The sequence below is a fragment of the Rhododendron vialii genome, chromosome 2a (assembly GCF_030253575.1).
Source record: "Rhododendron vialii isolate Sample 1 chromosome 2a, ASM3025357v1".
In the NCBI taxonomy this organism is placed as follows: Eukaryota; Viridiplantae; Streptophyta; class Magnoliopsida; order Ericales; family Ericaceae; genus Rhododendron; species Rhododendron vialii.
The window spans coordinates 47,422,074-47,436,297 of record NC_080558.1 but is presented as its reverse complement, the minus strand read 5'-3'; the positions used below and the strand labels follow the sequence as shown (position 1 = coordinate 47,436,297).

The 14,224-nt window shown below is 39.7% G+C and overlaps 1 protein-coding gene across 5 annotated transcripts; it reads right to left on the bottom strand.

Annotated features, from left to right (window-relative positions):
- Positions 1-727: 727 nt before the first annotated feature.
- Positions 728-13,081, bottom strand: LOC131316940 (nuclear pore complex protein NUP98A). 5 transcript variants are annotated; one of them, XM_058346509.1, is made up of 14 exons: positions 12,927-13,070; positions 12,720-12,834; positions 12,441-12,509; positions 11,327-11,623; positions 7,302-7,892; positions 6,905-7,132; positions 6,160-6,803; positions 5,455-5,542; positions 5,293-5,353; positions 4,406-4,544; positions 4,040-4,156; positions 3,706-3,883; positions 2,582-2,641; positions 728-1,550 (listed from the first exon to the last, which is right to left on the bottom strand). In XM_058346509.1, exons 3-14 carry the CDS (start codon positions 12,457-12,459, stop codon positions 853-855), a joined length of 3,120 nt encoding a protein of 1,039 aa, XP_058202492.1. In that variant the 5' UTR covers positions 12,460-12,509; positions 12,720-12,834; positions 12,927-13,070; the 3' UTR covers positions 728-852. The 5 variants fall into 5 exon arrangements, with proteins under 5 accessions (XP_058202492.1, XP_058202493.1, XP_058202491.1 ...); XM_058346510.1 differs by having other exon boundaries at positions 12,720-12,829; positions 12,927-13,058; XM_058346508.1 differs by lacking the exon at positions 12,720-12,834 and having other exon boundaries at positions 12,927-13,081.
- Positions 13,082-14,224: the final 1,143 nt, after the last annotated feature.

Sequence of the window (14,224 nt, the reverse complement as noted above, 5' to 3'; positions counted from 1 at the left end):
CTGTAATTAGATCCAATGTCACATATCCACCGGAGTCTCCTCAATATTGTTTCCCTGCTAACACCATGATCGCAATTCCAGCCATCTATTTAGAGGCCGTTGGGCAAAAAAATTGTCAATTCCAGCCATCTATTTAGAGGCAGTTTGGGCAAAAAATTTGTCATTGTCTTGTAGTCGTCTTCTTCAAATTTTTGTTAGATTTGTTGGGTTAAACATTTCCTTTGACTAGTTGAATTTAAATAGTAAAAACAAAAAAAACATTTGCTGAGAGGAAATTTCAACAAAAAGGGCAGGTTCACTGTTCTTTTTTACTTGTCTTATTCTAATTTTTTTCAACTTTACTAAACATCAATAATACCAATTGTTTCTAAAAACAATTCAGCTAGATCAAACCTTAGCAAACAAAACAACACCTTCATACTGAGTTTGGTGACGGGTTGCTCTCAATTGGTTAAATTCTTCCAATAACTTTGTGTAGAAGTATTTGACGAGGCAAGACAGCAGCGCCCAGTGCCCCAGTTCATCAATCAAAAATTGAAATATTGAAGAGTGCTCAACCATTAGTAATCAAACCTCTTTTAGGCAACCTTTCACTAACGTTAAAACAAGCAGCATAAATGAACGAACACTATTGTAAGAACGAAAAGTAGAACCCCCAAAGCCCCACCCACACCCCCCCCCCCCCCAAACCCCCACCCCCACCCCCCCCCCCCCCCCCCCACCCCCATTGCACACTCGAGTCTAATACAAAATTCCTGGTAAATTCTATACAAATACAACATCACAGAACCAGAGAAAGATCTTCCTTGAGGCCAAAAGGGCATTCACATTCCTCTAGACAGCTTACAATTGTCAGCATCCAGGAGCAGCATGCATATACCAGTTATCTTCATCTTCATCTCCAAGTCTGTACTTGCTGAAATGTCTGACCCTAAATTTCCATTCTCCTTTGATCGGGTCATAGGAAACAAACTCAGCACCTTGATCCTCGGCCTTTCTTTTGAGCATCTCCCTGTATCTATCAATTTTTGGCCCCTCTGTATAGTGAGTCCCAGTCCTTTTGTCAACACATTTGATGTTGAGAAGTGTTACCTCAGCAGGCTTGTTGAGACCCTGTCCAACAGGAGGCTTCTTGCTCTCATCCATGTAGACAATAACCTCGCGATTGTTAAATTGCACGAGAGATTCAAGATCAAGACGCCTCACATCAGTCTCCCCAATGAACCTGATACTACCATAGCCATGGCGTCCAACCACAAAATCCTTGACACGACAGCAGAATCCTGGTTTGGCCCTTTCCATTGCAGCCAGTTCTTGAATTCGAGGCTCTGTGTAGTAGTCAGAGTGACGGAGCTTAGGCATCAGCGCCTCGATGTCAGCCCCATGCTCAAACACAATTGCTGCTTCACCAGCTCTGTGCCCAGTAAGAGTAATATAGGAGTCCTCTTTCTGGCCGTTGGAATGATCATCGTGGTTTCCATTGGGTTTTTGGTCCACCTTGTCAGGATGAACTCGTTCCTTCACAACGCTGCCATTTGCAACTGGCTCTTCTGCAAGAACAAATTTAGCAGGGGTCAAATAAAGAAATGAAACTGATGTCACAGAGGTGTCTTTTGTTCCATGTTGTCAAGTCCCATAAGATAAAACCATGTTCACTTCACTATTATATATGTAATAACTGTGTAGCCTTTTATTTTTTTGATCCTCAACTGTTTAGACCAATTACTCGGGTTCATATGATTTACCATAATTTTAATGAGGAGATAGAAGTGGGAAAAAGAACTAAAATGTGTGAAGAGTTTTTCAATGAATATGCTACAAGAAAAGTCAAAAGAGGAAAAAAGGTTATCAAAAGAAAATCAAAAGATGAAGGAAAAAACTAATAGTCATTACTTATGAGGGACACATGAACATTATTACCCTGGACACATGGCAATGTGAAGTGAAAAAGAAAAAAAGAGTCAAAGAACACATAATGAGTAATATAGCTGCGAGAAAAAAAATCTGGTACAGTGTTGTTGATGTTAACAAGTTAGCGAAATTTGGAAATTTAACATCCACTAAGGGAAACTATTGAAAACAAATTCAAACAAATTAAACGGTTCAACTCCTACTTCCAGATTTCAAAAACCTCGAGTTGGAAGCCAAGGAAAGCTAGACAAAGGGCAGGCCAAGATGGTGCCAGGTTGCCAATCGCAATCGATCAAAAGGCACTTAATCCAATGGTTGGAGACCGGTGACATTCAGTCAAAGAAATGTGTGAAGCTCCTCTAAGTACAAAAAGAGAAGGTTTCTGCACTGTGATACAAGACACATCAATAAGCCTAAACTCATGATTGACGACTGATTGGTAGGACAAGGACCATTTTTACATGGGGCGGAAAAATGAGGCATAATCCAGTGACCTAATCTAGAGTCCTCAAAATGCACCAGCTATTTTCCTATTTTTAAGAGAAATGACCCCTGACAACAATTGAGAATCAGACAGAAACCATTTTCAATGTACAAGATTATGGAACCAATAAAAATGCCGGCCCTAATGTTAGCAGATGAAACTACAATGATACACAATTAATCTTACTATTTTTATCCTTTGCACTGGAGCCATTCAAAGAAGTAGAATCAGCTTCAGCAATTTTACCTGAATTAAAAGAGCAGTGCATGAAAATCCAGCAGTGGTTACTTTTGAAGCTAAGGAAAATCACTAAAGGAAGCTCTTTAAATCTTTTTATTTTTGGGGTCAACAAGACCAGTTCATTCCTTTTGTTGAAAAAGTTTGGTCTCAGGAGATTAGGGAAACTCTATGTATAAACTACTTAGAAGTTTGAAGTGTCAGTTGAAGAAACTGAACAGAAAAGACTTAAGTGATGTTAACTCTATATTTTTGCTCCGAAATGAAAGCTCCATCTTTCTGTTCTTGTGGAAAAAATCATTAAAGGTGTTGAACTTAAAGGAGTCATTGCAGGAATATAAATGCCAAAGTATCAGGTTTGAAACACCAACATCAGCTGAGATTCTGTACAAGAACTAGCAGAGCCTTACAGTGTGAAAGTAGCAACCCTAAGGCAGGAAATAGCCCAAAAGTAAATCAAAAGGCAAATTAATATCTATATCTGGACCCACGTAATTGAGCACAATATTGTCAAAACAAATATCGAACTTGTTTGAAATTTAAACAAATATCAAGAAACAGATACCTAGACACAATGAATACTTCAAGCAATTATAGTCATTAGAAAAAGTCATAAGGTGATGCTGTTTGAGGTGGGATTAGCTCCATGGAGAATAAATTTTGGCAACTGCTAGATTAGTCTCAGCAAGGGTATTTCTACTGAAAATTTTGCAAGACTAGACATCCCTCCTATGGCAGATATGATCCTGGAAAAAGGGGTACTCCAGAGCTCAAGAGTTTTTATAGTTCTGCTTGCAGAAACAGATTATTTTCCCTGTTGATGGTGGGACTTCCTGTATGTTTTAGCACCAGTTCCCAATTATTCTGTTTTCTGCCTATGGAGCTTTTGCTAGCTGTAGATGGTAGTTGTAACTTGTAAGGGAGTATTCTTCCTTCTGTCTAGTAGTTTTTGTTTCTCTTTCAACAAATAATTACTCAAGCACAAAACTGAGATAGATACCAGCTATTGTCTGTGATTACCATGCCTAAGATTGAAGACTGCATACTAGAAGCAAAATAGAAGAAGAATTTACCGTTCTCAAATGCTGAAGAAGATGTGTCCTTAAATGGAGATGATTTGTCTGCATTTTTCCTGGGAGGCCATTGTTCCAAGGGGCGGATAACAAGAGCTCTAGGATTCTCCCTGGGAATGAAAAGAGCATCTGCCTTGGGCGTGCTAGGTGTTTCTTCATCATCACTAAAAAAGGGCACCTGGATACCAAAATCAAACAAGTGTTTCTTATTTAAAGACGTTTGCAGCATAAATGCCGAATTGATAGCCACCAATAAAGACCCATTATAGGAATCAACGTGAAACCCATTTGAACAAGAGATACTGAGTTCCACAGGAAGAGTTTACATCATCACCTTTGGACCATCGTTTTGAGGATGATATTTCCTTGCAGGCAACCTAATCCGCCTTTGAGAAAGATGCCGAGAAGTTAACAAAGATGATATTCTAACAGGAGCTGGTTTGTCAACGACCTGTTTAGAAAACTATGTCACCACACGGATATGACGAATCTCAATGTTGTCTCCAAGAAATAATTTCCGACATAGAAATCACAATTAGTCAGTTTCAAACAGAATTAAACAATAAAAACTAATCACTCAAATGAAACGATTATTATACTGAAACAGATTCCTATTGAAGACGAAGTCTGAATGAGATGAACTTATAGTTCTGTTGCTTGAGTTGTTTTTATTTGGCAACAAAAAACAAGACATGCTTACAGGCAAGGAAGAAATTCCGTATTGAATAGAAGGTGCAGTCCCTGAACGACCAATTGACATCTGAGGCATTGCAGGTAGAGTTCCAAATGGATTGTTAACAGGGAGCGCTTGGGCAACTGCAGAGCTCTGGGTAGCAGACCTGATACAAACACCACCAGCCAGTGTCAAAAAAGAGCAAAAGATTTAAACAAGATATTGTTTAATGATGCACCAGCGATGCTTTATTGGACAGAATGTTGGCCTATTTAGAAACGACAGGTGAGCAAGATGAGTGTAGCGGAAATGAGAATGTTGAGGTGGATATGTGGTTTAGACGAGACAGGATTAGAAATGAAACGGTTCATGAGATGGTAGGTGTAGCACATATAGAGGAGAAGTTGAGGGAAAATAGGCTAAGGTGGTTTGGGCATATCTACCGTAGACCAGGAGATGCAGTAGCTAAGAGAGCGGATAGGATAGCTTTGGGTAGCAATGCTACGGGGAGGGGTAGACCTAAATTGACATTAGATGTTGTGGTGCGCAAAGATACGAGTATAATGGGTTTGTGTGAACAAGTGGCCCTTGACAGAGCTCAATAGAGGAAAAGGATTTATGTAGCCGACCTCAAGTGATTGGGACATAAGGCTCAGTTTGGTTTGGTTTGGATTGTTTAATGATGCAAAATACACAAGGTCACTATGGTTTATGCACCAAGTGGGGAGCTAGACCAAAAAGCTCACAACGAAATATCAGGCGAAGTTGCCTACTCATAAAACTATGCTGCTTTACACTTCTACTCATGGAACCTCATAAAACAAGGAAACTAAGATCCAATCTATCCTCCATTTTCCATGCAAATGCAGAAAAGGAATTGCTCAAGAAAAAAAAGAAAGGCAGGTGGAACCTACAATTGTCCAAAATTATTCGGACCAAACATGGTTGACATGCTTCCAAAAGTGCCTGTACCACCTATATAAGGGACCACCAAAGAAGGGGAAGAAAAAAGTGTTCAGTTATCAAAATATGACAGTTTATAAAGAAGAATCTAAAGAGACCAATATATTGTGTACCTTGTTGTGTCTGACCGAAGTTGTTGAAACCCAATGAGCCAGTTGTCTGAGCAGGTTGGACAGACTGAAAAGGAGTGGAAAGTGAGGGCTGGAGAAGAGAAGAAAAGAAAAGAAAATATAATTAAACACTCTGGCGCCTCCTGAAAAGATTAAAGAAGACTGGGCAGGAGAAGATAATATAAAAAAATAAAAAAAACAAAAAAACACAGATAATGCCTGAAAATAACAGAAACTTCAAACTAAAACATGAAGAACTCAAATTCTAAATAAATCGACCATGGAATGCATATAATGTACCAAGAACAAACGCATTTAAGGCAAATGCCTGACAGTAACACCCCACGGCTTCATGTAAGAAGTTTTCCTCCATGGAGTCCGTGACATTGACAATCCTCATATCACACAAAGTGGGCGGCAAAATTCCAACTAATTTTAAAAACAGAACCATTGAGGACACAAAGCCTTCACTTCTGCATGCTTATTTCCACAAGTAAATTTCAAAAAGATAGAAGCATATTCTAAAATGCCCACAACATTAGTTGAAAATACCAGAATCTTCACACATCAAAATTCTTCAGTTTTTGAATCCACTATAACCTGAACACCAAATATTTGTTGCCAACAACATTCTAACCACCACAACATAAATTAGTTAGAGACAACAGAAGTGAAACTTTAATTATCAGAATTATAGGAGTCACTTACAGTTGTTTGACCAAATCCCATAGGATTGCTTGTAGATAGCAGCGACGGAGTGCTTGAGAACAAGTTGGCCCCAAACCCCGTAGAAGGTGTATTAAATAAACTTGATTGACCAAAGGCTTGGGTATTCTGTCCAAAAGCAGGGGCAGTCTGTCCAAAGAGCGAATTTGTTTGTCCAAGTGAAGGCGTAGATGACTGGAATAGTGGGGACGATTGAGTGTTAGCAAAACTTAAACCAGAACCAAATGCTGAAGCTGTTCCTGGAGCTGATGCAGAACCAAAAATAGATGTTGATGTTCCAAAAGCAGATGAGCTTGCTGAACCAAACAGCGACGGTGATGTATTGGCTCCAAATGCTGAACCCGATGCGCCAAATATGGAAGTCGTTCCAGATGAAGTAGAACCAAAAGGATTGGAAGTGGATGAACCACCAAAGGGTGAAGAACCAAAGGCTGCAGAGGATGATCCAAAGCCTGTACTACCAAAGGCTGGAGTTTTTGGAGCAAAGGGATTGGAAGGTGTTGGGGATGAAAATGGATTCGCAGATGACTGACCAAATGCTGATGAAGAAGCAAAAGGGTTTGACTGTGTAGTAGCAGCACCGAATCCAATAGCACCAGTAGACTGTCCAGCAGGAGCTGGTCCTCCTGATACGAAATTAAAACAACAATCAATGACAAACCCCAATATAAAAGCTGCATCAAAGTTTTAACAAATTTTTCTCCCTTGAAAAATAGATAAAAAGTACCTTTATCACCCAACTGGTAGTCCTCCCATCTCAGCTCTTCATGGCTTTTGTCTTTGTATACTGGCATGGCAGATATTGACTCCAACTTCCCAGCAGGCTGTGAACCAGTGCCACTATCTAACTCAGCTGTTGGTGCATAAGCAGCCACCCTAGTTCCCCCACGTTGACCCCCAAAACCAGCTTGCCCAAAACCAGCACTACCAAATGTTGGAGTTGTAGCCTGAGCTCCTGCACGAAGTTCATGACGAAACAAAGTTTCAGCATGGGCAAAGCAAATTAATATGCATGAACTATAAGGTACCAAAATCCAACAAGTCCGAACATGCAAAGCTTTTCAAAAAAATCCATTTGAAGTCCCAAAAGTACCCACGGCATATACAAAACGAAAATAACTCACCAAATGAAGAACTCTGAGCTCCAAAGGGCGATGTGGAAGTACTAAATGGGCTGCTTCCAAAAGCAGAAACTGATTGGCTAAACGCAGGAGTGGAGCCAAAACTAAATGATGGAGCACTCGAAGCACCAAAAGCAGGAGTACTTGAAGCACCAAATGCTGGGCTGCTTGATGCACCAAATGCTGGAGTGCTTGGCGCGCCAAAGGCTTGGGTGCTTGTTGATCCAAAGACAGGAGTGCTTGAAGCCCCAAATGCTCCCCCAGATCCAAAGACAGGTGCACTTGAGACACCAAATGCACTGCCTGTGCTACCGAATGCAGGACTTGCAGTGGAACCAAAAGCCGGGGTGCTTGTCACCCCAAAATTTGGGGAACTTGTGGCACCAAAGGCAGGTGTGCTAGTTGAACCAAAGGCTGGAGTGCTAGAAGTGCCAAATGCAGGTTGACTTGATGCACCAAATGGTGTAGAAGAACCAAAAAGGCTGCTCCCAAATGCCGGCTGTGATTGTTGGAATGTGCCTCCAAACGGATTTGTCTGCGTAGTGCTTGACCCAAAGCCTGCAAAAACAGGCTTCTGTCCAAAAACAGAACCACCTGTATTTTCCATATTAAAAATGGACAGGAAAAATTAGTCCAAACTCAACCAAAATCAAGTTAGCCATCGAACAAGTATATAACAAGAAAAAAGAGGAAAAGAGAAGGCCATGCAAGTAAAATTGAAAAGGAGAAAACTTGAATGTCTCTAAAAACTAAATTAACAGTCTCCAAACAGCACTTAGTAGATGGAAACAGGGTGGAACTCTAGCACTAGAAAATCACCCACATAATCTTAACGAGGAGTATATACAAGCAGAATATCAGCACAAGAAAGTATGCAAGAAATACCCACGAAATTATTATTAAAAGAAAAGAATGAAGAATGGATTTTTTTGACTATTCAGTTTTATTTGCATTAAACTATGAAACAGAATCAAATACCGTGGAGTCTCTAGGCCTTTGTAGCAGCATTTTCAAAAATTACATCACCTCTACTAGCTCTAAACCATGAACAAACACATACAATCCCACAGATTAGTATAAATCGTGCCACCAAAAACAAGAAAATATATAAACTTTACAACTATCCTCGACCATTCGTAAAGAGTGCAGACAGCGCAACACATGTACCAGTAGATCCTTTTTCTCTTGCCTTTTAATTTGGTGATTATTAGTGTGGACTTGTTTTAGGGTATTGTTGGGTGTTTAAAATGTCTTGGGCTGGGTGTTCAAATTAAGCTTAAAAGAAAAAAATATTGTACCCAGTGTATGAAGCTCCTGCATATGCAGGGTCTCAGGATGGGTTGATGTACGCAAACTTACGCTGCAAGCACATAGGCTGTTTCCAAAATCGAACTCGTGACCATCAGGCCACAATGGTGCAGCTGCTGCGCCACGTCTGCCCTTCTCCAAAGAAAAGTATACTACCTATAACAACAGCAGCACACTCATCTCTTGTGGTGCAGACGTGACAGCGGATATATCTATGGACTTGACAATGACAATATTCATCAAAAACAATTATATGACCACATCAAGATAAGCCAATTTTTTCCTCATTACGTCTCAATTTGTTCCATGACAAAACATTATGTCCCAAGGAAACCCAAACTAACAAAAGCAAAACTATTCAACAAAAAAAAAAAAAAAACCATGGCATCTGTGTAACTGATCAGTCATCCATAAACAAGATAGCACAACGAGGGTAAGTTATCAATATCCTTTTTTGTAGGTGAAGTGTGCAACATATATAGAAAAGGCATCAAACGGATCCCGCACCATTACAAAAGAAAGAGCCAAACGCTCCAACAAAAAGAGACAAAAAGGCATTTACAACCGAGGGAAGCCAAAAAAAATTACATAAGAATCTAAGCTTAACAAACAAACCCAAAAAAAAACAGCTATACAACATAGAAACAAAAATTCCTTGAGCCTAGGCACCAATTCCTCCAAACTTTGGAAATATCTATTCCCACCAAATCAACAACGCAATATAACAGAGCTACCAACCAAGCGCTCCTCTGTTGCTTCCCAACTCTCACACCTCTCCAACCTCCTAGTACGTTTCCAACAACGCGGAAGACAACAACTTCCGAGCCACCAGACATCGAGCAAGAAGATGAGAAACCGAATCTCCATCCATCTTACAAATGCAATACAACTCACAAAAATATCCCTACGCCTTAGTCAAAATCTTCCAGCACTGTAGGCCACACAAAGAAAGCAACCTTGGAAGGTGCCTTGACCTTTCCAAATGCCCTGCACAAAACCTCCCCTTTAGAGCACCGCCCGAACCCATGTGAAAAACTTAAAAGAAGGCCACCCAATGCCCCCTCCAACACCTTCAATACACTGATCACAACCCAAGCACCATCATAAACATCCATATTCCTTAAAAGCAATGAAGATTAAAATGAGAAGTTTGATAGTGGTGAGAGAGAAAAAAGAGGTTTCGAGAGAGTGAGAAACCTGGAAATATAAGTGTACTTTCACATGGTCCATGGGATAGGGACGTTACAACTAAAGATCAATCACTTGGTACTCCGTTCCTTAGATGGTCCCAGGAAAGACACTGGTTTGTTTTGGCCGCCAGGAAATGGTTGGGAGACCCCATTATTTATTTAGCGCAACTGCAATTGGTCTCGGTAGAGGAAATAAGAGTCCACAAACAGGCCGAACTGGATCTGCTTTGGGCCAAATGGGCTGAGCCCATGAACAGTAGACAGAAAGGCCTTAACCTGTGGTGTGGCATTGTGAGTGACGATTCATAGGGCTGGGCGGACGAATCAAGTTTGGTTCAGCAAGATATTCCTAACAGGTTGACGCCATGTGGACGTCGAGTGGCATGGCTGGGCCATGAGGCGCTCGCTTGGACAATCGCCATGCATGACGTCATGGAGGCATAAGCTTGACACAGAATTACTTCGTGTTCAAGTACAGATTCTCTCTTAAAGGGATTCCATAACCCCTAGAAGAGTACACTGCTTGCTATCAGAGCTTTTTGTACTTTCTACATGTGACACAGCTATGTCACCCCTTTTATGTACGTGCTTCATGGCCCAGCAGAATAAGTTACAAAGCATGGTAGCTCGAAAAAAGGCAACGTTGAGGAGAACAGGTACAATCTGAAATACCTAACCCCTAGATCCCATTTCTCCAAATTACGCCTGACATCAAGTTTACAGACCATGAAGACCAGTCTTCACCAAGTAAAGATTGTGCCAAAAAGGATTTAAAATAGCTAAAATCATAATAAAAGAGCAAGAAGTTTGGGGTGGCAACTGATGATGAGGAAATAAGCTACATATAAAAGCCAGAATTCAAATATAAGAAAAACTTCATTACTAACAAAATTTATATGTGCATTAAGGCAAATAAACTCACCCAAGCAAAGATTCATCACAGTTACAAGTCAAACAAACATAAGTTCTGAAAACTAAGAATCTCTTTCTTTGAGGTATTATATTATAGAGAAAGGTGGACAAAACATTTGCTTAGTGACAATATTCTACTAGCAGAAGGTCAAAGGCTATCCCAAGAGTTGTAATTTTCAGATGAGAACTAACTTATTATACAACAAATCCTGCTGCACAATCTTCCAGATTGATCTCTCCAAACAACACACTTGAATCAAGAATTCAGAACAATGATCAAAATCTAATTGGAAAAAAAAAAAATACACTGTAACACCAGAACTTCAATCTCATAAGGTGAATATATTCCACGTATGAACCAATTCCACTTCCCAACACAGCCGATATAACTGAGGAGTTAATAGAAACCATACAAAGAAGACCAATAAATTCCTTGTAAAGATATAATTTCTAGGTGATACTTCATTCCCCAGGAGAGTACTAGATTGCTGAAATATTCTTGAAGAAGGCGGACAACCATGCCTTACACATAGCTTAAACATATCATACAAACAACGGAAAAAAGGAGTGGATAATATCTTTCTGAAGATTGAAAATACCCTCCATAAATGTACTTACTTCCAAATGAAGATGATGAACTACCAAACGCGGGAGTTGACGAAGCTCCAAAAGCAGGTACGGAACTACCAAAAGCTGGGGAGGGTGAAGCACCAAAAGCTGGCGTGGAAGGTGCAGAAGATTGGGTTGCACCAAATACCCCGGTTGAAGTGCCACCAAAAATGGAACCCCCTGTCTGCGAACCAAAAGGAGTTGTACTCCCAAAGGGTTTGGGAGCAAACGGATTGCTGCTTGCATTATTAGTTTGCCCAAAAATGGATTGGGACCCGAATGGGCCATTTGATGACTGCCCAAAAGCTGATAAATGAATCCACATTCATTAGTTAGATGAACAAGGAAGAAACAAATAGAAAGGCCAGTTATTTAATACGGAGTACACAACACCACCAAATGGGTAAAGGAAAGAAAAACGAACCACATATTAGACAACGTATACTACTCTTCTGATGAGCATAGATAATGTAAAATAAAAGATCCATGCAGATGCCCAATATACATTTTATAAATTAACTAAATTTTGGTAAGACCATATATACACTTTCGTGAACACTAATCTCTTCCATCCAAAGAGAAATGTCAGAAAACACTGTCCCAATCATCAATTGCCCGTTAAGACAAGGAGAGGTGTAAGAGAGCGCTGTTATGGGGAAGGGAGTCATAGTAAGAAACACGAAACAGGAAGCAAAAAAAGACCAAAAGAGGGCAATAAGAAAAGGGAAACTACAAGGAACAATGACCAAAGGTATGATTTTGGATAATTTTCAATCAAATTTGGGGCATGGGATCGAGCGCCCTACACACAAAGATTATGTCCTAGAAGGAAACTTCCAACAAAATAGGCAGAAAGTGAAGCTGAAAAACTTGTGAAGCATGGTACATACAGGAAGTAATCACAAACCAAATAATACTCAGAAATACCCAATCTTATTTCCAAAAAGAAAAAGGTAAATCAAGGAGCAATAGGAGCCCTTACTGAAAAGAATATTTCAAATAAGCATGATAAAACTAACATATATACTTTCTCTGAATCCCAAGCAACAAGCAGTAATATAAATGTGCATGGAACGGATACTATAACATAACACAGATCAGAGTTAGTAAGCCAAACACTTACGGTTAGTTGAACCAAACATTGTTCCTCTACAACTCCTCCGCGGTCCAAAACAGCAACAGGCTCTTTGATCTGAAAGCAAACTGCAATTAGAACATGTGCACACAGAAAGTGGAACAATAGCCCTATAAATATATACACAAATCACGGTTCAAAAAGGAACCAAATGATTACCTACATAACTAATATACGCAAATCATGATTGAACGAGGAAACCAAATGATACCCAAGTAACTTCACCTTATGCCAAAGATATGGTATTACGTGTATGACTTAACTTACCTGGAGGAGCGGTTTATCGGACTTAGGTTTGTGCGAAGAAATTCAGGCCTCGAAAATTCTTGTAATAACCCACAGGTACGCAGACAGAGAACGAGGCTAGGGTTTTCAATCTCAACTTTATATATACATATTAGGATAATTAGGAAGATGGAAAACACGAATCGACTAACAAATGAACGAAAGCGGAGAATAGTTCCAGGATATTACAGCTTTGGCGTAGAGTCGAGTCGACGTAGCGTAGGGAAAGAGATTGATGCCGCCTAGGATATCGATCTGTGTTTGCACCCAAATGGTTTGTAGCACCACCCACAGCTTACAAAGAGGAACTGCGTTAAAAAAAGGCTAAGCAAAATAAGGCCGCGTTTGGTAATTCCGTTTAAGGTGCTTTTCAGGAGAGGCGACTATTAGCAGCCCTTTATTTTCTCTTTTAGCTTGTTAAATTTTTTTGACTAATTACAACATAACTCCTAATACAAAATGACTTACTTACCCTTATACCTCTACGTGAAATGACCTACATGCCCTTATGACCAAAACCCTAAATTATCTTCTTCCCCCTCCCCTCAAAAATCATCATTCACGTTTAAAAAAAAAAAACACACACACACACTAGGCAACTGTTCATCTTCTTTTCTCCTCTCTCTCTTTCTTCTTCATCTTCATCCTCTCTTTTCTCCTCTCTCTCAAATTTTCCGATGGAGGAGGAACAAGGGCCAAATATTATATCAATGAAAGGTTCAAGTCCTTCTATTGATCCATTTTTTGACCCACTTGTGGGTTTGGATTTTGAAATTGAATTTGAATCAAATTCTATTGGCAATCATATGATGGCAAATGAAAAGAAAGATACTGTGATGGATATTGTATCTTGGAAGTCGCATGAGAAGGTAAGTTTTTCTATTTACAATGGCATTTGCTTTGTTGTTGTGGCGTCTAAGTTTACAAAACCCAGTTTTTTGATGTGTCTGGTCCGAATAGAATAAAGTGAGTAATTTTAGTAGCTAACCACTATAAAATATTACCGAAATATATGTTTTTTGTTTTTGTTGTATGCATTTCCAACATGTAATTACCGAAATATAATATTATTTTCAATAGCTATTTACCGAAATGTATGTATGATTTTCGTATGTAGTAGTTCGGCAATTGTTTACCGGAGGTTGAACATATTTTCGACATGTAATTATCGAAATATAATCTTGTTTTCAACAACTATTTACCGAAATGTTATGTATGATTTTCGTATATATAGTTCGGCAGTTGGTTACCAAATTTTGTACATATTTTCGATATGTTGTTACTGAAAGTGATCTAATTGTTGTTATTGTATATATACATACATGTATGTATATACTCACAGAGAGAGAGAGACTGACGAACACACACACACACACACACACAGAACGACACCTTGAAGAGAGGCGGTGGTGCTCTGGCAGGAGTGGCGGTGGTGGCTATGGAGGTGGAGGTGATGGCTATGGGGGTGGGAGACGGTAATTTTGGTT

Bases quoted from the DNA above. Each gene is read 5' to 3' on its own strand.
- LOC131316940 (XM_058346508.1), bottom strand. The intron at 5,543-6,159 runs GTAAGTGACTCC...TCTCTTCTCCAG, and splicing joins TGGGATTTGGTCAAACAACT to CCCTCACTTTCCACTCCTTT. The intron at 2,642-3,705 runs GTAAATTCTTCT...CTTTTAATTCAG, and splicing joins TTCTTCAGCATTTGAGAACG to GTAAAATTGCTGAAGCTGAT.